Source organism: Gopherus evgoodei, chromosome 11 (genome assembly GCF_007399415.2).
Source record: "Gopherus evgoodei ecotype Sinaloan lineage chromosome 11, rGopEvg1_v1.p, whole genome shotgun sequence".
NCBI classification, from domain to species: Eukaryota; Metazoa; Chordata; order Testudines; family Testudinidae; genus Gopherus; species Gopherus evgoodei.
Window position 1 is genome coordinate 60,730,222 of NC_044332.1, and position 25,330 is coordinate 60,755,551.

The following is a 25,330-nucleotide window of genomic DNA, read 5'->3' on the forward strand; positions in this document are numbered from 1 at the left end:
CAATATACTTTGGTATTTCTCCTCTCTGCTGCTTCCAACTGATAAATCCCCAGCTTATAGTAAACCTTCTTTTTGTTAGTGCCTAAGTGCATGACCTTGCACTTTGCGCTATTCAATCTCATCCCACTTCTATCACTCCACTTTTCAAGGTCATCCAGATCTTCTTGTATGATATTCCAGTCCTCCTCCATTTTGGCAATACCTCCCAATTTTATTATTAGCAACCACAAATTTATACGAATCAAACTGTAAGAGGGCTTTTTTTATTTTTTTAATGCCACTGAAGGTAGAGTTTCCTATTTAAATTTTACAAAACAGGCATAGGTAAAAAACCATAATATTGAACATATTGAGAATATTCTGAATAGAATATTTTCTATTTCTGATAGAATATCCTGTAATATTGAAAATTAAGGCCATAATCCTGTAAATGCTTCGAAAGGTACATAAAAATTACTCACAGGAATAATTCCATTGACTAAGTGGGGCTATGCTTGGTTAAAGGTTAAGATTACACAAATATTTGCATTTTTATTGAACTCAATGATAAAATCTGTGTCATTTCAAAACAAAGTTGCTCCAATATTAACAATGAAAAGTTATTTAGACTTTCAATATGTAAACAAAGTCACTATGACCTTTTTTAGATGTACAAGCCAGGATTTTATTTATTTATCCGTTTTAAGATTCTCTCTCTCCTAAACCTGTAGTTAAGGCACCCCAGAGTAGGATTTTCAAAAGCATCTACAGGACTCACTGGCACAAGTCCCGCTGTCTTCAAACTACAATCCTCAGAGAGGAGTGTGGCCCAATGAAGCAATTCAGTTTCTTCAGCAGTATCCACTCTGCTACTCATCAGAGGTGACTCAGCTTGTTAAACAGCTGAGCATGACACTGCTTGGCTGTTTGGCACTCCAGTCTTCGCTGTCACTGAAATCATAACCATTTCACCATATCCTGCTGGTCACAGGAACACTAGGCAGCATATTACAAAAGAGAGTCTTGTGTGCAGCACTCTACATTAAATCTGAGGCAAACTGAATAATTCCCCTTCAGCCTGCATGGAAGAAAGAAGTGTGTGAAGTTCTCCCTCCTTGACTTGGAGTTCTGGAACCCCAAGCAGTGACTCCCCCTGAAAACCAGGGCTAGGTGTATCTACTGATTTTTTTCTTTCCAAACTGTGCATACAGTAGAATAACTTATAGTAAATCCTCCCTTAACGTCCCGGTTAACGTTGTTACGTTGCTGATCAATTAGGGAACATGCTCATTTACAGTTGCACAATGCTCCCTTGTAACATTGTTTGACAGCTGCCTGCTTTGTCCACTGCTTGCAGGATTCTCTGGAAGAGCAGCCCCTCCTCATGGGGAATAGAACTGGGGGGGAGGGGGGCATTCCCTGGGAAATATCCCACCCTCTGACTCCACCACCTCAACCAAGCTTCACAATCATTCATTGCTGTGTACAATATTAAACTGTTTAAAACTTATGTTGTATATGTGTATAATGTCTTTTGTCTGGCGAAAAAAATTTCCCTGGGAACCTAACCCCCGCTATTTACATTAATTCTTATGGAGACACTGGATTCACTTTACATTATTTTGCATAAAGTCGCATTTTTCAGTAACATGACTACAACATTAAGTGAGGAGCTACGGTATTAGTAACCTCTTTGTTGCCAGCAAAAATGTTGCCATTATCCAGGAGTTAATAAGAAGCAGGCAGGTTTGTCGGGCCCAAGGGGAACATGCCTTCTCTGGCTGCAGATTTGTAAATGGAAATCGTGCTTCACCAAAGCCATGTTGACACTTCCCCAACATATTGTGTTTATCTAGGTGTCTGATAATTCTATTCTTTACTATAGTTCTAACCAATTTGCCAGATACTGAAGTTATGTTTACTGGCCTGTAATTGCCAGGATCACCTCTAGAGTCTTTTTTTTCAAACCCAAAATCAACATTACATTAGCCATCATCCAGAAATTTGGTAGAGGTTGATTAAAGTGCTAGGTTACATACCACACTTAGCAGTTCTGCAATTTCATACTTGAGCTCCTTCAGAACTCTTGGCAAATTACCTTATGACTTAACTATTTAATTGATCTATTTGTTTCAAAATCCATTCTACTGACATCTCAAACTGGGACAGTTCCTCAGATTTGTCACCTCTCCCTGTGAGGTGAGAGGGAGGTTGTAGGAGGCAGCAACAGGGGAGCATGAGGGCCCATTGAGCTATGCAATATACTTGTCCCTGTGAGCTAGAGTGGGAGGCTGTGGGGAGAGAAACCAGGCAGCTCCACTGGTCCCGAAACACCCTTGTTCTCCTGAGGAAAGCCCTAGTACCTGCACTGCAGCCTCCCTCACCAATGCTGCTCTGCCCACAGCCTCCCCACCCAGCCACAGCACCAAGACTCCAGCAGGGGATGCAAGCTACCTAGCCCCTTACTTCCTGTATGGTCACCAGATAAAGGCAGGTTTGCAGGACTGCAACCAGGGAAGGAAGCACTGGTATGTGCCAATCTACCTGCAGCCAGGGGCTTCCTTCCCAAAAACGTTCTCAGTATGTGGTATGCCATTGCCAATATCCAAATCCCAATAACATTAAAGCCATTGGCAAAAGTTGCTATTTACCAGAAGTGGTCAATATCAGGATTGCTACACAGCAGCTTCCACAGTATATCATTGTAATTTAAAACAATATAGTAATTACTAATTTTTGAGTAGGAATGATTCTCCAGGCCTGTGTATAAGTGATGTAAAAAACAGGGATTCAGAATTAAAGTTGAAAAAAAATTGTCATTTGTAGGTGGGTTCCTTTGTCATGATGCCTCAAAACAGTGTAAAGTCTTTCACATAGCAGCCTAAAACAGTGGAATAAGTGCAGTTTAAGCAGGATTTCAGCCTTAATTATATAGCTTTTGCTGAAGTGTTAAGCCAGAAGTTATTTTAACAAAATTTATTGCAAACTACTAAATATGATGCTTCTTTCTGCCTTTAGAGGCAGAATATCTCTAACACTTGATATTAGCCAATGATATTTTGAAAATATGGAGAATTTTAATAGGGAAGAAATATTTGTTTTGAGATTAAATGTTTGAATTTATTGTTAGAAATACCTATTTCTTAACAGAACAGATAAGTCTTCTATGTTCAAAATTATACATGTATTTTATCTTTCCAATTATGTAGAGCAAGTCATTTTCAAATATAAATGCTATCAGGTAAAGCTAGTTCAGTGTAAATTATTTGATACTGGGCAGGTTTTAAAAAGAGCTCCTGAGGATCCTCACATAACCATCAAGTATTTGCTTTTATCAACCAAATAATTGTATTCAGAATAAATTATAAAGTAGTCATAAACAAATTAAATAACTAATCTAACTTGTCTGTCTAAGTGAAAATAAAATGCACTATATTTGCACCATCTAGTCTCAGGGGACACATTTCAATTATTCTTCCTACACATACTAATGACATATAATTAAGTTGTAATCTTGCCAAGACAATTTTACACATTTCCTGTAAATACGCAGATCAAAGCAAACTTATTAGCAGTTAAACATCTATCATCCCCCTAAGCCACTAATCAGTCCATGGCAGCAGCAGCGATAACCTGCCAATGTATATATAATACAGGATGCACTAAGATCACAACCATTTTCTCTGGGTTCCATTTTTAAAAAGTCAAACTGTCTTACTGGATTTTAGTAAGACCATTTAGGTTACTGACATAATAAATTATGATTTACATTTTATTTCCTCATATGTTTCTCCATAAGGCTAAAATTAACTCCATGATATGCACTAAGTATTTATTCTGTTCTGCTTTAAGTAACATTTTTAAGCAATGTTATAAAGGTAATAAGTTATGCAACTAGCCTTCAGGCTAAAATCCAAAATATAAATCAGAGCAGTATACCTACAGTAGTTCGATTTTAAGAATTTAAATATATCAGTTTTTAAATTCCCCTCTCATGAGCAGAAATTGCTGTAGGAACCTTGCCATTGGCTGAAAAATTAAGACAGCTATTCATTAAAGAACTGATGTCCATTTTACTTGAGAAACTTGCTTACTTGCTAGAATATACTAGTTATGAATGTAGTACTGTTTCCTCTTGACATTTAGCTTGTTCTGTAATAACAATCTCAGATCCAAATGTATTCCTGAGCTAGTGGAGAACAGTCTGATTGTTCTTCTAAATAGATTGAGTTTCCATCTATGGGATGTATCAACCATCTCTGGTATAAGATACTCTACAGCTCATTCCGTAGTCACTCAGATAAGTCTAATAGGTTCACTGTAACAAGATCACATCCGTTTTGGTATTTAGTACACATGTATCGAAGAAGAAAATACACAACACACCATATTCACATTTATGGTTTAAACTTGCTGATTCACCATTATTCACAAGAAAGTGCATAATTTTATGAAACAGAATCTTTTTGCTTAGATTTTTAAAAGCTATCTTAATTAATTAAAACCCATACCTCACAAAATAATGTAAGCTTGTCATCTGGTAACAAACCATTAGCTTCATCAAGTAAAAAATCTCTTCGGATAAATTTTTTAAAACCCCAATCCTTGCCTTGAACAAATCGATACGCTCTTTGGCTTTCTGGTAAAAGACAAAAGAAACACAACAGGTATGCTCAAGCAAAACATTTTGTTAAACAGAAAGATAAGGGGTAACTGAGCTTAAAAAAAAAAAATCAATACTGAGAAAGCTTAAGAGTTAAATTGATTTAGTTCATGTATTGTGTCATTTGTTAGAAAATCCTAAACAATATTTACTTTGTTTTTAAAAGACTTGTCCAGAATAATTTTCTCTATATTGCTGCCTAGAATTGTCTAGAATAATCTTATTTGTTCTAAATCAAGGACTATTCATTTAGATATTTCCTCCCTAGCTACTAGCTAATTTGTGTAGTCACCCAAGCTAGTTGGGAAAAATTTTCAGTCAGACAACTCTGATTATTCAAAATCAAAACTGTTTGTGAGAAAGGGTTGGTTTTGATGAATTTTTTGAAAGAAGTTTGGAAATTGTGTCCTGTTTTTCAGGTCAAAATGACCTTTCATTTAGATATTTTAAAATTATTTTATGATAAAATATAAAACAATAAAAGCAATTGTTTTGATTTTGATGTCTCAACTGACGTAATTTGAATTTTTTAGATTTGGCTTTGTGAATTTTCGAGATTTCAACTCTCCCCCTTTTGGGTCAGGAAAAATTTTCAAAATCTTAAAAACAGTAATGCAAGCTTTAATCTTAATTATAAATCTATTGTGTCAAAGACTGCACAGGTATAAATAAGTTAACGAAGGCACAATATGATGTGCATTACTGGGAATAAATGAACAAGAGAACTTTGTTTGCCTCTCAATAACTATGTTGAGTTTATAGGACTGGCAGTTTGAAAAGCAATCTTTTACTTGAAAAATGATCATATGATCTGAAGTCAGACACAAAACATGGAAACCTCTACCCCTACACCACCAAATGCTACTTTTCACTTTACCTTGGTATTAGTCATCATTCTGAACACACTGAAGATCAGTGTACATGCAAGCTAATGTTACTCACTTTGGTAAACATAATGGCTAAAAAGGCTTACCTGGATCTTATTTAGGTATCAGACATCCTAAATGTTTTAGTAATCAAGCCTTTGGTATGTAAAATTACATACCAAAAAACCCCCGGAGTTTAGACTGTAAAGCCAGGTACTTGAAAGTGAGGAAATGCCATAAATAAGGCTCCATGGGCAACCTGAATTCTCCCCTCTTGGGCATTATTATACAGTTTTTAATTCCATTATCATATACTATTCCTCCCCACACACACAAGACCCCGTTCCATTCAGTGCATAAGGCAGTTTTTCAATATTTCTTTCTTCATTCTCCAGTGCCTTGTTTACTGCAATAATACTGAAATCCTGCACTGAATACAAAATTATTCATTTCTTCACAGTCTTCTCTAGTGTCCTCATCACTGTAGCATCTTAAAATCTCTCAAACATTTATTCATCTTCACATTTTCTCTAGAATCCCCGTTTCAGATATGGGGAAAGACAAACGAACTGACTTGCCAGAAGCTCTATAGTGAATCAGCAGAACAAGGACTAGAATTCTTGAACCCCAACAACGTTCTCATGCAGCCTCTCCTCTGGACTCTTTCCCATTTGTACACATCTTTCCTAGAAGTATGGCACCCAGAATTGGCCTCAGCAGTACTGAGTGGAGCATAACAATTACCTTCTGCATCTTACATACAACACTCCTCTTAATACAACACGGAATGATACTTGCCTTTTTTGCAACTGCGTCACATAGCTGACTCATTCAATATGTGATCCACTATAACCCCAGACCTTTTCCAGTGGTACTACTTCTTAGCTAGTGCTTCCCCATTCTGTAGCTCTGCACTGGAATTTTTTCTTTCCTATGCATAATACTTGACACTTCAATTTCAATCTTGTTGATATCTGACCAATTCTCAAGGTAGTTTTGAACTCTGAACCTCAGCTTGGTGTCCTCCACCAATTTTATAAGCATATTCACTCATTATCTAATACATTAATGAAAATATGGACTAGTACCAAACCAGGACAGACCTCTGTGGGACCCCACTAGATATGTCCTCTCAGTTTAATAGCAAACTGCCGATAACTACTTCAAGTACTGTCTTTCAATCTGTTTCACAACCACTTTAGAGTAATTTAACCGTGATCACATTTCTCCAGTTTGCTTATGAGGAGTTAACATGGGCTATGACAAAAGCCTTATTGAAATCAAGATATAGCATCTTTATACCTTCCCCTCCACCCCTCTTCCACTAGGCCAGTAACCCTGTCAAAAAAGAAAGAAAAAAAAAGGAAGAAATTAGGTTGCTTTGGAATTGCCAAGAACAAATCACGGCAAGTTGGCTAATATTTATCACTCTATCCTCTAGATCCCTCTGGCACATGGCTTACCGGGGTAAGCACCCTGGCGAGTCAGGCCAGTGTGTTTACCTGCCGTGTTGGCAGGTTCAGCCAATCACAACCCCCACTCGCTGCAGTTCGCCTTTCTGGCCAATGGGGGCTGCAGGAAGCCGTGGCCAGCACATTCCTTGGCCCACGGTCACAATTTACCAGTTTAGTGAAGACTGAAGCAAAACAGGCATTAAATACCTCAGCATTTTTGATGTCACTCATTGTTAGCACTCCTTGCACACTAAGAAGAGAACCTATGCTTTTCTGCATCTCTCTTTTGTTCCTAATATATTTATAGAACCTCCTCCTAGTGCCTTTTACATCCCTTGCTAGGTGTACCTCATTTTGTGCCTTGGCCTTTCTGATTTTCTGCCTGCTTGCTTGTGCTATTCGTTTCTCCTCATCCATAGCAATTTGTCTAGGTTTCCAATTTATATAGAATTTTTTTCTGATTTTCAGGTAATTAAAGAGCTCCTGGTGGAGCCATACTGGCCTCTTCCTATACAAAGGAAAGACAGGAAGAATAGGGATAGTTTCCCGTTGCACCTTAATGCTGTCTCCTTGAGACACTGCTCCATTTTGTCCCCAGATTTCCTTCCCCTGGGACTTGACTCACTACTTCTCTGATTTTTGTTTTTTAAAATGTCCTTATTCTGATGTTCTCCCTTTTCTCAGAATCATGAAATCTATTCTTTAATGATCACTTTCACTCAAATTGCTGTCACCCTTCAGATTGGCAACCAATTCCACCCTGTTAGTCAGAATCAAGGATAATATGGTTGTCTTCCAGATACCTGCTACCACCTTCTTGAAACAGGAAATTGCCTCAATACAATCTAAGAACTTACTGGACATTATGTTTTGCTGTATTACTTTCCCAACACGTCTGAGTAGTTAAAGTCCCTCATTACTACCAGGTCTTGTGCTTTGGCACTTTCTGTTATTTATTCTAGAAATGCCTCATCTGCCTCTTCCTCTTGTCTCCTCTTCCTCCCCCATCCCCCGCTTTACTCTTTACCCAGACACTTTCAACTGGTCTGTCTCTTACCTCACACTCCAGAACAAATGTAGATATTCTTCATGTATAATACAACACCTCCACTTTTTTTCTCCCCTGCTGTCCTTTCTAAACAAGTCACAACCTTCTATACCAATATTCGAGTCATGCAGGGTCTAGGACATTATTTGGGGTGGTGGACCCCCAGTCTGGCTCTTTCCATCTCACTCCTGGTTTCTGCCACATTGTCTGCACTTGGGGGTTCTTAGTGCAGTATACACTGCTGCTTGGTGGTGGGACCCCCACCTTAGATTGGTAAAGGATTTTTGGCATGCTGCAAAAAGTGTCCTGAGCAATTCAAGCCAGAGATGGGAGTGCTAATTTCCAATACCTTATAATAGCCAAATCTAAAACAGAATTTCATGAAATGAGCAAAAAGTATGTTCCTGGCTTTTCCTCTGCCCAATTTCAAACATCTGCGGGGGATGGGGGAGGGTGGGAAATAGAACTGCTCAAAAAAAGGTTTTTTTTTTTTTTTTTTAATAATGGAAAGTATTAGGTATCCTAAATCTAGGAGTCACTGTCAATCCCCCCATAGTCAAGATGAGCTAGGTTGTCCTTTAAAATACTTTTTCACCAAGTCAACATGTTTTAAATTATAACTGAATCTGTAGTGTCCAAGTGACTAGTTTTTTCAAAAAAGTCACTCAGCAGGTCATGTTGATTTGCCAACACTAACAGTCTGGTCATTATGATGTAGAAGGCTTGACATACAGAATAATCACAACTGGCAATTTATTTGATTACACTTTGTCACATGCAGGGTCCTCAGCCTGTTTTATAATATCAAGATTTATTTTAAAAACAACTTGCTTCCCAACACAAAAACCAACCCAATAGTACTGAAAATGTTAATCACCACCTTCTTTGGATAAAAAGATAGCTTTGAGATGCCTGAGAATTCTGAAAAGTACAAGAACTACCTCCTACAGAAACTTTTATAGTTGCATGTAGAGAAGCCTTCTCAGAACTGTGCCGACATGAAATCGTTAGTGAAATTTTTTACAAAATAAATTCATCTATAATAAAGGAGTGCTCAATTCCTACTTCAGCTATCTTCATTTGACAGTTCAGTAACTTTTATAATATGGTAAGGTAAAAAAAACTATAGCACTGTCAGTCAAAATAGTTTAATGAATACAAATAAGCTCACGTATAAAGTTATAGGAAGGTCTAATTTCTTTCTTCTGCAGTTAATTTTATTTTTGTGGAAACACTGGATGGGAAAAAATTTGCAATAGATTTGATTGCATGATATAATGGACTGGGAAAACAAACTGCCATCCCTTATGGTTTGACTATAAAATCTAGTCAAGCAGCCACTACCATAGAGTACAGAAGCAGAGGCAAATTCAACCAGTATAATGTTAATCCGGGCCTCAAGAGGCAGGAGAATAGCAGAAGATCTCCTGCAGACCTTTTGATTAAATCTGCATTTGCCAGGCAGCAAGATGTTGTCCTCCTTCTTAGCCACTTAATAATATATTGTTCAACAGCCTGGCTAAAAGTAATTTAAAATATATTTAATTGTAAACTATATTTTTAAAATAAATCTCTTTAAATTAAATTTGAAAATTATGAGAACCTATGTTATCCCTAAGCCTATTGTCATGATTTAAATCAAATACAAAAATAAAATGAAGCAATACATATTTGTAGTCAAGTTTTAAAAAAAATCAAACTATGTAACTGGTGGAAGATAGTGACTAAGCACCTGGAACCAGAGTGAAAACTAGCCTTTGACCGCAGTAGCCTCTACTGCAGGTGCAGAGAGAATATTTTCTTAATGTCAGCTTATTCAAGTATTTCAGTTTAATGACTAGTACATGCAAGGTTAAGGAACTGATTGAGAATTTAAGTAAAAAAGGCTGGTTTTCCTCTCCAATTTATGAATAAAAAACTAGGTCTGAGGAAGAGAGCTACTAATTCTAAAATCCTGAAGGACATGGTGACCAGAAAAATCAGTTCACAATTGTCCCTTCTGGCCTTACAGTCTATGAGTTCAATTCAGTAACTACAGAAAATACTCCCTTTGTTTAATAAATCAGTTAGTTTTAAATGCAAAATGTATTTTAATAAACACTTTTATTGTCTATCCAACACACTTAAAATAGTTATTTAACTAAGATTTTAAAATGCTGTTTTTGTGCATTTCAATGCATTTTCATCCAAAGAGAGCTTGCACCATTCACCATTTAACATAATAAAAAAAATTTAAATATCAAGAATCTAAATGCTATCAAGCTATAAAATTGCCTAAATACGTTTGTATAAATATCATATATCCTCCTGGTTAGCAAAAAGTACCAAGTTTAGTGTAATGGCTGTATTTAGTTGCAAGTCAACCATGTTTTAATGGATATCAACCAATGAAACTCACCCTCTCTTTAGGGAAATACAAAAAAAAAAAATAGATGAAAAATAAGTTAAAGTCATTTAAATCAAGGTTTCTCGCTTCCTGATTTAAATAATTTAAATCAATGGTGTTAATTACTTTGATTAGAGTCAATCCACTCAACTTTAAGGTACCTTGGGGCATGTTTTTGATTCTTCTTGACCAACAGCTCAAAACACACAACATTGTAAAACTTCAATCACAAAATAACTTACAGAAAGAGGGAAAACAAAACAAAGGATGTTCAAATTCAATATCTCTAGAATCAGCCTAGCAATAACCTCCAACTTCATGAGTTAAAATTAGAAAGCTATCTACATAAAATCACCAACCAAAATTAAACTGAAAACACAGCAGTTTGTTAGGGGTTTACAATACCAGAGAAGTGAAGCAACATGAAAATAGTTACTACACTAGAATTTAAAAAATTAAAAGATCAGTTCTTTATCCATTCCACACACAACTCTCTTCATGTCCAGGAGAATTGTGGAGACGGCTCTGCATCTTTAGTCAACATAATGGATGCCTAGAGCTTGGATAGCCATCCTTTAGTGTTGTATTTAAGTCTAAATAAAAATAAAGCAGCTCCAGATTCAGGAGCCAATAGGAAACTAATAAAATAATGGAAAGGCAATGAAATCAAGATTCAAGAGTATAGGTATTTGACCATAGGGCCCAAAAAGTGAGTCAGCTGTAGACTCTAAACTTAAGAGTTGCCACTACAAAAACTGCAAGGGGTGAAGTTTGCTTATTTCTGATTTTCAAACTAGAGTAAATCCAAAACACTGGTTTCATCATTTCTTGCTTGCCAGTGTTTAAAATAAAAAATGAGTGAAAAGTAATAGCTCTCTCCCAATATATGATCCCTCTTCACTTCTTATTTCAGGGTTTCTCAAACTGGGGTTTACCTGCCCTGTCCACAGGTCCGGCCGATCACGGCTCCCACTGGCTGCAGATCGCTGCTCCGGGCCAACGGGAGTTGTTGGAAGTGGCAGCCAGTAAGTCCCTCAGCCCACACCGCTTCCAGCAGCTCCCATTGGCCCGGAGCAGATAAACAAACCCGCCCGGCCAGCCAGGGGCTTTCCCTACACAAGCAGCGACCCCTGTTTGAGAAACCCTGTCTTATTTGAAATGGACATATCTATTAGACATCATGAACTACACCTTTAATTAATTGTATGAATGGATAGGGAAATTGTATTAAACTAAATAAAGGATGTTTTCCTGTCAACTCATATAGGAGTAAACTAGAAAGCTTAAAGGGATGGAATATGTTTTTTCCACCTATGGTAGACAGGAGAGGAAGAACTAGCTCTGGCTGGCATACAATTTGCATATTATAATGTTATCCCAAGGCACATCTGTACAGGGTTCTATGTTCTATTATCTGGGGCCTGTGTTCTGTTTTTGGAAATTACTTAAGTAATGCACACCAGTGTAGTTATGTAAGGGGAGAAATTACAGGAGGTATAGCCTGAGGAGTCTGTGTCATCCAGAGACGGAAAACAATAAGGACCCAAATATTCAAGGAAGCCCCGTGGTTCTGGGGTGCTCTGAATTTCCCATCCAGAGATCTGCCAACCCGTGCAGGCATCATTTTGAGTGTCTGAACATTTAAACAGTTAACTAACTGCACTGCTGCACAATCTCCTCATATCTGGTGTTTTTCTTAAGCACTCCAGCTCCTAGAATCATGTAGTTACAGGATAATCTGAACTTTCATGTAAAAAAAGGTTCCTAGACCTCACCCGTGAGAGAAAAATTTGAAAACCTGACAGCAAAGGCTCAAAAGCAATAAGGCACATATACAAAGAACCCCATTTTTTTTCTTTTTTAATCCCATGATCTTTTGGGGACCTTGCTCATGATTTCTGAAAGCTTGGGACTGACTATACAGCAACTGGGAAAAAGAGTTTAGAGTTTTCTACACACGTGTAAAGAGATGCCAATAGAAAGTATTTCAACTTAATGTAATATGGAAATCAATCAGCAAGTGTCAGCGTATGATCAATAAGTAAATAAATCCTCTATAAAAAGAAGCAAAATTAGGGTAACATAAAACAGAACTCACTACAAGAGCCAAAAAAAAGAATAAAGATTGAATCTGAAATGACTATGGTTAGCAATTTACAAGATTAGCTCAATGTTCATAGAGGTACAAAATATGAAATAAGGTTGTTTTTTTTTTTAATATTGAATGAAGATCATGAGGATCTTAAACATTAGATACTTTAAAGTTTGCCTCTGTGTTAAATTCTCTATTTTAAAAGTAAAAGCAAGTTAATTTCAGAGTTTCATTTCACGGGGATTTCCTTAAAAGCCTGCATTACACCATTTGTAACTCCACTTACCCATTGCTTTTGTTTCTTCTCTTTTAGCATTCAGAAGAGAAAATTTGAATTTTGCTCTGACTTCACTTTTTGGACAACTGACTAAAAGCAAATATAATGACAGGTAGTCTTTGCTTTCATCATCTAAACCCTTTGGGTTTACTCTCAGGCACCTGAAAAAAATGTAAAGGACTAAATTTTAAATTGGATAGAATAAATTTTGAAACATTTTGATAATACATCATGATGGTGTACACCAATAAGTTAATGTTGTCCTTGTATTTCCCCTTCCCTCTATGATTGCTGTAACCATGACTTATCTGAAAAACACTAGATAACTTAGTATTATAAGCCTTTCAGAAACTTCTCTTGAATCAGTGTATAATATGTTACTTAACTTTTCGACCCCTTAAGTTAAAGAGACCACAAAAATTGACAAAAACATGAGATCTTACCACTTCATTTTGTCATTTGGCCCTGATGAAAATGTAGAACTCTTTAAAACTTCACCCATTTCTTCTCGGCAAAAACTGAAGTTATTAATGGTCCACATGTAGGAAAATTTTACTACTTTAACCTGAACAAAAGATGTAGAAAATTACTTCAATTTGATGATTCAGTTTTTAACTCACTTGTCATATAGGTAACTGCAACCAATGAGAACTAGTTGAATTGTCACCACTGTCCAAATTATTATAAGAAAAACATCTGTCTAGACTGATCTTATGAAAAGAAAAACCCCATCACTGAAGTTTGTATAAGTTACCTGTGTGTAACACCAGCTTTCGGCCACAGGTCCACTGGACATCTCTCCAGGTGGTGGAGGGGTGGGGACTCTCGACATTGCCACCTTTATTGCAGATTTACTGTATCAAGGCAGCAGTCCACGCTTCAGCAATTTTCCTACAAAAAATAAGATTACTATATTTAATAAAATGGAGTGACCAAAGAATAGTTTAATGGTAGGGAAGGAAATATGCCTATTACTACATTTTGGTACCCTGGCTATTGTTTTAATGGTGTCATTTTGAAATTCTATTAAGGTAAATTATAGAAAATATCAAAAGCAACATCTAGCAGAGAAGGCAATAGTTTGTGTCCAAATCTACATTAGTTAGGTCCCATACACTCATTGAGAAGCACATTTTACCCAAAGATCTGCAAGCTGGATCCCACCGTGATATTTAGTTTTAGAACAGTACAGACAATCCATATATCATATATCAAAAATAATTGTGCTATTCAAATATTATGACCACCATTACCACTTGACCCCTGTAGTCATATTCTAAGCATGGTGGACTGGGTCTTTTTTTTTGTAAATACATTAATAATGATAAAGTGAATTGAAAATGCCTGCGAGGCCACAAATTGTGGCTGAAAGGGATGCGGGTCATCTGGGGCCACAAGAGAGCCAAACGGTACAGGGATCCTTAGAAGAAAAAGTATGCTATTTTAAAGAGTAGTATTTTCTTCATACTTCTGTTAAGTAGAATTAAGGACACAGCATATAAACATTTTTTGTTTTTTTTAACGAAGTAGTCATATTACTGGCAATAAGCCGTGAGTACATCTGTATGCAACTGCCACAATTATTATGTAGTTGGGAGCTCATTTAAGTGCCTCCAAGGCATAGCCTAAAATGTTCTTGCTGTGGTTTACTCTTACATCTCAGTATCATGTTTTCTCCAACATACTAGAAGTTGAGACAAACTGGAGTTTTGTAAAGCATGTTCCTACAATAAAATATTTTAGAAAATTTTTCTCAGTATGTGAAGCCTCTTTTAACCAAGTCCCTAACTATCACTGAAACTAGACCGTGACCACCATACTATAGGTGTGATAACCACAAGCAGTTTTGTTTCTCTAAATACCAAAATTATTTAAATAAATTCAACAAACATTTAATAGAAGAAAGACTTCACATTTTCTGATAAAAGGGACTTAAATAAGTTTATCATATTTTCCCTAGTATTTTATGAGTCATGATAAATATGGATTTTTGCCTAACTTCAAGTATATTTTAATCAATGTTGTCCCAAAGTCAATAGTTTTTAAAATTGTTTCAGTATGGTTTATATGTAAAGCAACATGGCTAACTCTTAACAGAGAAAGCATACATTTTTGTATTAAAATGGTAATGAGTTGAGTACAATCCAGATTAAGTTTTGAAATCTTATTTTATTCATGTTTGAGTCTAACAAGTAACTAAAGACACCTATATTGACAATTATTGCACTGAATAAAGAGAAAGCACAGTCTTGCAGATGGTACTGAAACAGGAAAAAAAAAATGCATGAAATTTTCTATAAGTGAAAAAACCAACACCAACATAGTTCTACCTGCTTCCCTACTAAGTTTTAGTATTGCCAATCCTTTCAACCAAATTAAAAACACAAATTTGATTAGTTGTGCCATTTGGTTAAAAATACACAAAGAGCATTTTTCCCCCTTCTTCCTCCCTCCCCTAGGTCTGTCACCTTCTCTCTCTTCTTCCTACAGCTGTCTTCCTACAACTAAGCTTGAATGTTCTCCTCCAAGCCTCAAAGATACTGGGCTTACTGTATCTCCACACTGGTTTCTCAAAGAAAGGTACTGGTCTGGAATTCAGAATGAAGACTGCAGAAACTGAACCCCTCTACTACATGGGAGCCACAAAAGCCAGAGGGCTCTGAATTTCCCCAGCAAGACCCAGCCTGGGATATCATGGAGAGCCCCAGCAGTTCTGTTAACAGAGATGGACTAGGAGGAGGGAGCTGGGCCAAAAGGCCCCTTACCACACTGTAGGGTGGTGGCAGTTATCCATGCTATATGTACTGTCTTTCATTGGCAGCCTGAGGGGAGGCAGTGACTGACCAGTCAAGAGAGCCTCCCAACAGCAGCCACGCTATGGACTTATAATAAGCATGACCCTCCCATAGGCACACTGGCAGCACTCCCTTTATGGTGATGAGGAGAAGGAGCTGCTTGCCCCGGGAGCCAGTTTTCCCCAATCCTGCCCAAGAGCTAAGAACTGGGTGACCCGACTCAGACTAGACTGTGAGGGGGAACTATGTGCTGTCCACAGAGCAGGCTGAGCTCCAGGAGAGAGAGATTTCTTTCTGCCTCTGGCCTTTTCCAGCCTAGCTTGTTCCCTGAAGGGGCACCAGCTGCTGGAAATGCCTGAAGTGGGGAAGCAGTGCTGAGGAGACAATCTTTAACTATAAAAGCTATTGTTGGGCACAGCTAGGAATTAAATAGACAAATGTTGCCCAAAATTGTTAGAAATTTGAACAAAGTTTGGAATTTCCCCTCAAAAATTCTGCAGCAGCAAGATCTGGCTAGATCACCATGGTAGGTAGGTAAGAGTGGAGGGAATTCAGGGAACAGGACATTCCCCTCCTGCCAGCGGCAAATAAATTTGTCTCTGTTCTCAAGCTGAAATCAGGCTGATGCACCCACTGTAACAGATCTGTGGACCTTTAAATGATGAAGATATTTCCTCCTTCTCAGCCTCAGCAATTTTCCTTAGCTGTGCTCTCTGCCAAATTCTGGTCAAATAGTTATTCTGCTTCTAGTAGCCAGAAATTTATCCTTCCCCACACACATGACAAGTGGTGGTAGAATCTTCATCCCCTTCACATTCCCCTAAAACCCCTGGTCCTGGTTTAATTTTCTTGACCAGCACTGCCATCAACAGAAGCCCCCCATCGCATCCCACCCTCATAATTCTTTGCAGCGCAGACAACGCAGCTTCCCTATGTAATCCTCTGTAGAAAATTGGAGCCCTAGTATAATGGGGAGAATATCTTCCACAAACACTCCTGGAATTTAAGATTCCAGGAAACATGCTACCACCAAGAGAGGAAAGTCAGAAAGTGCATCACGTCCATATTCTTTGATCCAAAGTAACTAGCTTCCTCCCTGCATCAGTCTTGGTTCAACAGTTTTAACCTCAAAAGCAGCTAAAAGTAAATGCTGCCATGCTTTTCTGCAGCAGCGTAATCTTCACCTCCCTATCACAAAGCCAGACTTTCAGGGCTTGGCTACACTGGAGAGTTGCAGCGCTGGTGGTGGGTTTACAGCGCTGCAACTTAGTAACTGTCCACACCTGCAAGGCACATCCAGCGCTGCAACTCCCTGGCTGCAGCGCTGGCTGTACATCTGGTCTGCTTGGGGTGTAACGATTGCAGCACCGGTGATGCAGCACTGCTCATCAAGTGTGGCCACCAAAAGTGCTGTTATTGGCCTCCAGGGTACTAGGAGGTATCCCAGAATGCCTGTTCACAACAAACCGGAAGAATGGCTGAACTCCGAGCTCCCCCAAGCTGCTTATCTAAAAAACAAACACAGCTCCTGTTTGCTGGAGCAAGTGGAGTCAGGCAGGGGAATTGCTTTGGAAGGTTCACAGCTGTTTGCGTTAAGAGAGAAGTCACACGGCAGAGGGGTGGGGGCGAGTCCTTGTTAAACAGCTGCTTATGTTGTCTGAAGGCTATTTAGGAGTGCATAATTTGCATTTAGTGAATAAGAGAGGGGTGGAGGAAGGGCTCGAAACTTTTAAATTTATTGCAGGTTGGTTGCAAGGCAGGGAGCTGACAGATCCAGAAATCCACTCACTCTCTTTCTCCCTCACATTCCCCCTGGCCCCTCTCTTTTGAAAAGCATGTTGCAGCCACTTGAACGCTGGGATAGCTGCCCACAATGCACCACTCCCAACAGTGCTGCAAATGCTGCAAATGTGGCCACACTGCAGCGCTTTCCCTACACAGCTGTACGAAGACAGCTGTAACTCTCAGCGCTGTACAACTGTAAGTGTAGCCATACCCTCAGTTAGCTTTTTCCAAATCAATGTGTTAATGAGATTTTTTTAAGTTGTACATGCAGCATACAATCTCAATTTCATTACAGAACATTTTTACTTGGGTTTTAATGTGCTGTTGGTTGTAGTTCAGCTATCAGAGGATCATCTATGTCTGTCTCTCATTTTAGATACTTTTTAACTCTCAAAACAAATCTAGGTAGCATTTGTAAGAGTCTAGGAACCTGAAGTATCAGATGTTAAGTACCTTAAAATGAGCCACAGCACACATGAAATCTTTATGGAAAAGAGTTTTATTATACATCGTTCTAAATATGATGACATGCTAGGCCTTTAAAGTTGTATTGCAATAATATAACATTTTAAATTAGATGTACTGATACCTATTTAAATAATGGGTCTCCAATAATTTATCCTTTAACTATTCAGATCATACTCCACTCCTAAGCACAGAATAAAGTTTACTGAATACCTATGATTTGAAGTTTACTTATATTTTCCTCCCCAAAAGTTAAGCAGTGAAATAGGAAGTCTGTTGAGGACCAGTGTTTCAACTTACCCACACCTGCTATCCTGTAAGATCTGTTCCAACAGACACTCAGTGCAAAATAATGTAGTCAATGAAAACGTGCTCTATTCTAAACAGACTTTGAAGCATTTCGTATCTGACCATTCCATCTTAAAGAAAAATACTTCAGTTAAAAAAAATACACGTGTATTCATAGCACCATTTTGCAAGGTAGACTGCTAATGCTTGCTTCACTATCTTTGATAGCCTTTTCCCTGCTGAAGTTTCTTTAGTGGTCTGCTCTCTCATTCCACCACCATACAATTAAAACCGTACTACTGGAAATTCTTACATGTCTTCTGTAGTAAATGAATGAACAGACTGTGGAACACAAATCAGTGTTATAGGTTATAAAGAGCTTTTGGTCTGAAACCACTTGGTTGTCTCTCTCACCTAGCAATTCAACTAATATGTTAATTGCTTTTAGCTATTAATATTGACCTTAAGTGTAGTGCTTTCATACTTCATCTGTAGGAATAGTACAGTGAGAATAAATATTTTTTTAATCTAGAAAAAACAATACAGAAAAGATTAGATAAATATTTAGCCAAAGGAAATAGTGCCATTTTCCCAGACCCTTTGAATGACTGCGGATTTAAATCAAAGCTATTTAAATCACCAATTTCAATTATGATTAAAAGTAGCAAGCAGAAAAGCATGATTTTAATCTTTGATTTTAACTGAGTTTTGCATTTGTATTTTTTAGCTATTTTCCTCAAGAAAGGTATATTCTCATTGGTTGGTAAGCATTAAACTATCCGATTTGCACATACACTGCCTTAACACTAAATTTAGTGCTTCTTCTTGCTAACCAGGAGGATATACTATATCAATATACATTTCTTTAAGCAATTATATAGCTTAACTATTTAATAGATGGCAATTTTTTTACTTCTGATTAGGGTCAAGCTCTGTTTGGATGGTGTTGCGTGCCTGGATGCTCTGCAAGGATGAGGCCCGCACACAGGGTGAATTAATTGGCTTTAATGAAGGTTAAGTGACACACCCGCAAACGGGGACTCCAAACGTTGCTGTCACTGGAATGGGGAATCCAGCACGTGAACAAGCTCGGCCTGGTGCGAAGTCCCACTACACAGCCAATGGCCCGCAGCAATTATAACATCATGCTAATCCCATGCAAAGCAGCACATACACATGCAATTTGGGGCTTTCCATCAGCAATGCCCCCCCCGCCCCCCCGGGCCTATGGCCAGGGGCTTTCTACAGTTCCGCATAAACACCGGAGCTTCCCACACAGGGCAGTTCTAATCGGTTAAAAGCAGCATTTATTAGCACACTGTGTCCGCTAATAACCTTTCCTTGAGAAAGCGCAAAGCCCTAGCTAGGCCGTGACAAAGTCTTCCGGGGTCCCCTACAGACGGAAATTCAAATACAATTAAAAATGCACAATTCTTTGTATTAAATAAAAGTGCTAAATACGGAAAAAAAAGTTTATCAAAGCATGTTTTGCACTTAAAACTAAATAATTTATTAGAAAAGGAAGTTTATAATTAGTTAATTGAACTGACTGTTTCTGCTCATTATTCCCTCAAGATTTTGGAACAAGTACACCTCATCCTCTTGCACCTCGTTTTTATTCAGATTGGAAGACTGAAACAAACTTTCCTGCTTTTTCAGCTACTAATTGGTTTCTTAATTTTGAATGAAACAAAATAATAAAATAAACAGAAATGAAGAAAATATTCTCTTCTGTACCCGCAGAAGAAAGTAATGCAATCAAAATCTGGTTTAGCAGTTGAAACAACTCCACTTTCAGGTGCTTAGGCTCCAGACTTCCACCAGCTCAGTGGTCTGACTTTCTTTGAAACTTGGCAGTAAACATACTGCTTAAATTTAAAAAAAAAAAATTTAATTTCAACGACTAATAGATAGTACATTAAGTCTTAACATAGGTCAGCTTTTTCAAATTTAATTTTAAGTGTTTTTTTTTAATGAACCTGGTTTTAGTTTAAATCAAAACTATTCAACTTAAGCAAAAACAGTATTTTTTTATTTTTAAAAAAATTGGTTTTTATCCACGCTAATTTGAATACCTAGACAACCGTCAACTAATAACCAGAGTGATTCTTCTTTACATTAACCTGGAAGCCGATCAAAACACAATAGCAGCAGTAACTTGGCAAGAGAAATTACCTAAAATAATACTGTAATATACAATATTGTATTTAGTCAACTGATCCTCCAAGATAAGAGTCTTTAGATCTTACTGCAACCGGTAGTAATGTTACTAAGAAAATATTAAGGAAAAGACTAATATAATAAAAGTATTGGCAACAGATATTAACTGTGTATTTTACGTGTTTGAGTTGTCATAATATTTTTGTGTATTTAGATGCAATGAACATAAATCAGCTATCATCCTAAAGAAGTTTGATAAGCAAGGTAATCTTTTGTAGTTTAGACCTACCCAAATTTTGTCTTTGACGGAAATTTAAAAAACTCAGACTACTTCTCAAAGGTCAGCTAGTGTATATGAATCAACACTAGTAATTACTGCTTTCATTTCTATTAAATTTCTAAATTCAGAAAGCAGATAAAGGCTCCAGTGTGCATGTTTAGATGACTGAACATTTGATTTGTTAATCTGAAGTCAATACAATCCCCTCCCAAACAATAAAGTGAGTTTGCAAGCTGATTCAAATTAACGTGGTCTAGCTCCAGTGATACCATTCCAATCCCCATAACCAAAGCAGTTCCACTGGATTTTAATTTATTACGGTTTCCTGTGATTGTAGTCAATATAATAATTTTTGTCATTTACTATTTGGAAGAAGGAAATATTAAGTTTTCAAATACCTGATCACTTAAAATCTCATTGGCTCCCAATTCTAGGTTAAAGCACAGTGCAAAAACCCAACTCAGGATGAAGGATGTATCCCAGTATCAAACCAGCACATAGCAAACTCAGAATATGGGGCATGCAAAACTGTCTTAAATGTCCTCTTTCCCTTAAGCATAACGGCATGCATGCAGGAGCAGTGTACCAGCTGTCAATAGATATAGGTCTCTTACACTAGGGTAATATACCTATGCCTGTTTAAGATGGGTTTAGCGTCACTTTACCAGGGCAATCTTCTGCCTTCCCAAATCCTACAGATACACCTCTACCCCGATTATAACACCACCCGAATTTGTGTTATATCGGATACAACGCGATAAAGCAGTGCTCCGCAGGAGGGAGGACTGCACACTCCAGTGGATCAAAACAAGTTCGATATAATGTGGTAAGATTTTTTGGCTCCTGAGGACAGCAATATATCCAGGTAGAGGTGTACTTTAAAAAAAAAAAATTCCTCAGTCATGAGAAGTCTTATTTACTAAGTTGTTCTGTCGAAATATTAGTCTTGTAAACTGACCATTTGGTTCTTTAAAAATAATTAACAACATTTTATTGGAAAGAAAATCTGAATTTGAGGACAAGACAAGACAGTCAAAAAGCTAATTAAAAGGACCAATTTGTTACCCTTATCCAGACTTCTGTCTGTCTGTAAATAACGACACTGCATGATACAAATAATATAATCATTACATCTAATTATAAAGATTAAGTACACTTTTGTTCCAAAGGTCAAACTGCATTCCCTGTATACCAAACTATGCTAGACTAAATTTCCTGCTGGAAGATCCACAGCATTTACTCAATATGTATTTGCAAAGTAAAAGGCCATGCAATTTGCCAATCTGTTCATTTGTTCCTTAGAAGAGGATGTTGAAAGTAACAGGTAATTCTAAAAAACACATACAAAATAGTATTTACCTAATATTTACTAATTCTTATCACACTAACTACTCTGGCACTGGTATCTAAGCACCTTATATGCTAATTCAATTACTGTACTTCAACTACTAAACTTTTTTTGTTAGATATGTTACTTTTACATGCAGTTAGAAATATGCTGTGGCCAAATATATCTTTAAATTAGATGTTTATACCTTAAAAATATTAGAAATATAAAGTCTTGCTTTATTTTTTGGAGGACTTGTTGGATAACTTGGATGAGGAGCAGGAGTGTCAACTTCTTAAAAGGAGATTCTCTATTAAGCGCTTTTAAACAGATGCTGACAAGGACAATTTTCTAGTCTTTGTCTCTACATCACTCGAGTCCCACTCTCTCTCTTACCTACCTCTGCCTCCTTTCCATCATTGTAGTTTCTTTTTAGCAGATTTAGAGCTACATATTCCATACCACACTGAACATCCAGATGTGTCCAATGACCCAGATCCTGATCAGAGCACCCACTGAAGCAGCAAGAAATTGACAAGATGGTTCACTTTCACTTCTGCTCTAAAATCAAAGCAACAGAGCATGAGTTCTTAAATTTCTATGCACTTTAACTGTAAAACTGCTTTAGTCAAGACCCAGGTTATCCAGCAAAAACGTACAACAGCCTGATCTTCAATTTGTTGGTCTTACAGGCAATATGACTCTTCATCTAAGTCACCTATTCTAGCTGCCTCTTGTCCGAGAAATAGGATTTTTTCAAGTCTGTACTATCTTTGGTGTAGTCAAGTAGGGGAACGAAAAAGTTCACAAAAAGTTTTTGTATCTTTGGAAAACTACCATTTCTGGACATTTAATTAATCAAAAGGGTTACCAGAAACTGAAGATTCTTCCCACTGGAATCAGAAATACTTATAGGAGTTTTAAAACCACCCTACAACTACATTTACCCTCCCGTTCAAACCAACAGTTAACGGTTATTATTTTAGTAACACTAGATGTGAATTATACCCATTAATACAAGAGCCTTTAAACATGTGAGTTTACTGTAATAATTCTAACATTCCATTTCTAATCCAGTATATTTCTAGCCTTAATATGAAGCTGGATTAAAAACAACAGAACTGTTAATAGCGATGTAGTTCATTACAATTGGCTGATTATAAGTTTCCCATTTTATAAAATGTCATCTTCTCCATGTTTCTCTTTGATGCTACTAGTAAAGCAGACATGAACTTACATTCTGGGAGGGTTTAAACTCACAATAACTCAGTTTTATGTTCCAAAACATGCATTGGAGAATGAGATCATCTATCCACTGAAGTCAATGACAATGAAAAGTGGGGAGGAGCCAGATAAAAATTATCAGTTCTAAATAAATTATACTATAGCTATACTGAGCGATTGCTAGAGGAAGGGAAACACCACTTTCCTCCAACCGTGTATGCATTTCAAGTAAAGACTGAAAACTCAATATCCTAGTTATCTTAACCCATCTTATCAGTTCTTATCTTCCAATTATCATTTGTGCTCTCCTCTGAATTTTCTCTATTTTTTTGTTATTTTTGAGGTGCTCAAAACTAGATGCTGTACTTAGTGAATTTCCCCTCAGTTGCTGCAAAAAGTATAGCAGTATCCTTTCTTGGTTCACATATATTCCTATTAGCAAAACTCAGAATTATCCTTGCATCAATTATTTCATAACATGATGGATACAAATTTGATTAAAAATCAGTTTGTTTCAATTCAATATAGAAAAATACATCAATTTAAAATTAAATTTGAAATTGACAGCCTATGTTAAGGTCTAAGCTTATTATAATCATTTAAATGAAATACAAAAAATATTAAGCAGTACATGTTCACTGCCAATTTTTAAAGAAAGTCATTGAACTGGTGGAAGTCAGTGGCTATGCACTGGGAACCAGAGTTTGCTGAAGTGCTAAACCAGCTTCTGACTGCAGTAGCATCTTCTTCAGTTTGGTTTATTCAACTAGTTCAGTTCAATGGCCAGTTCATTCACAGTTAAGAAACCAATTGGAGTTGAAAAAGCAGAAAAGTTTGTTTTCTTCTTCCAAAAATAAATAAAAACTAGGTGTGAACATGTGAGAGGATGAGGTCTACCAGTTCTAAAATCCTCAAGGAATGATGATCGGAAACAACTAGTTCAATTTGCTAATTAGGTACTTCCTTTGTTTAGTAAGTTACTTAGTTTTAAATGCAGAACATATTCCGATAAACTTTTCTTATGTTTCCAGCACATTGAAGAGTACTATGTAATAAAACTAAAATACTGTTTTTGTGCATTTTAATTATATTTGAATTTCCATCCAAACAGAGCCAGACACAAATCACAAGAAATTAATGTAGTAAATAAAATTCATCATTCACATTTTTTAAATAAAGAAAATAAAGAGTGTTTCCCTAATTTGGAGGTTTGGGAAGGGCTCTGGATTGTCCTCTCTGGAGACAGTAGTCCTATTTTGCCACAGAAAGGATACAACAGGCAGTGCTAGCATAATCTTCCTCATGCTGTTCTACCAATGTTTCGTAACTCAGAGTTCCGATGAAATGGTACCGTCTAAACTCAGTGACCAATAGTTTGTGCCAGCCTAGGAAAATCCTACTAACTTGGTTAATGTATTTTTCCTCCCCTCAACATCAAACATGGCAAACAGCAAGCAAATAAATTTGTGCACCTAGGCTGGTACATTTTCACAACAGTTTTGCAAGCTGATTTAACCTATAGTTGAATCTACACCCGTTCTATAATTAGCTTCTCTGCCGAGACAGCCAGCCAGAGTACCTCTCAGTGCCAAATGTGACTTTCCCTTATACACTAGGAAATTGAGAGAAACCCCTCAGAGGTAACATCCTGGTTCCAGAAATCAGGTTTATACAAACACAAACTGGCAGATCATGATGGAACAGCATTTGCTGCCAGCACCACCCTTCAAGTTTGGGATGTCAAGTGGAGAGCTAGACCCTGGATCATTCACCCTGTCCCCAGTAGCGGACCTATTTGCATCCAGGATCCAGCAAAGGATCCATAAGGCACCTAACACTCAAGCAGCGGGTAGTGATCAATCTATATGGGATCGATGTATCGTATCTCATCTAGACACGATACACCAGGGCGAGGCGGAAGCAGAGTCGATGGGGGGAGTGGCGGCCGTCGTTCCCATGCCACGAGGACACAAAGTAAGTAAGTCAATCTAAGAAATGTTGTTCTGAGTATCTTAGATCGATCCCCCCCTACCCATGTAGACCAGGCCTCAGTTATGCCTCAACAGGAAATATCTGCTCCCAAGGTTTAAATTATACAACCAAGCCCAGAATAATTAAACTAGCTACAAAATATTTCAGGGACATCAATTAAAATAGTTCTTCATAAAGCTGTAAGAAAATCAGGGGCAATACGTTTGTTTCAGAAACCGCAACTTTTAACACACACTGCAACTCTTTATA

At 37.4% G+C, this 25,330-nt stretch overlaps 1 protein-coding gene across 2 annotated transcripts in view; it reads right to left on the reverse strand.

The window, feature by feature from the left end:
* SPOPL (speckle type BTB/POZ protein like) overlaps positions 1-25,330 on the reverse strand; it is a 66,140-nt gene that overhangs the window by 17,824 nt on the left and 22,986 nt on the right. The window contains exons 1-5 of one of the 2 annotated variants that reach the window (XM_030580058.1): positions 18,111-18,128; positions 13,520-13,656; positions 13,209-13,330; positions 12,775-12,926; positions 4,491-4,618 (exon numbers count right to left, since the gene is read on the reverse strand). In XM_030580058.1, the coding sequence (XP_030435918.1) occupies positions 4,491-4,618; positions 12,775-12,926; positions 13,209-13,330; positions 13,520-13,597 (480 nt within the window). In that variant the 5' untranslated portion in view covers positions 13,598-13,656; positions 18,111-18,128. Of the gene's footprint in view, positions 1-4,490; positions 4,619-12,774; positions 12,927-13,208; positions 13,331-13,519; positions 13,657-18,110; positions 18,129-25,330 lie in introns of those variants that run through there. The other variant, XM_030580057.1, reaches the window with a different exon arrangement.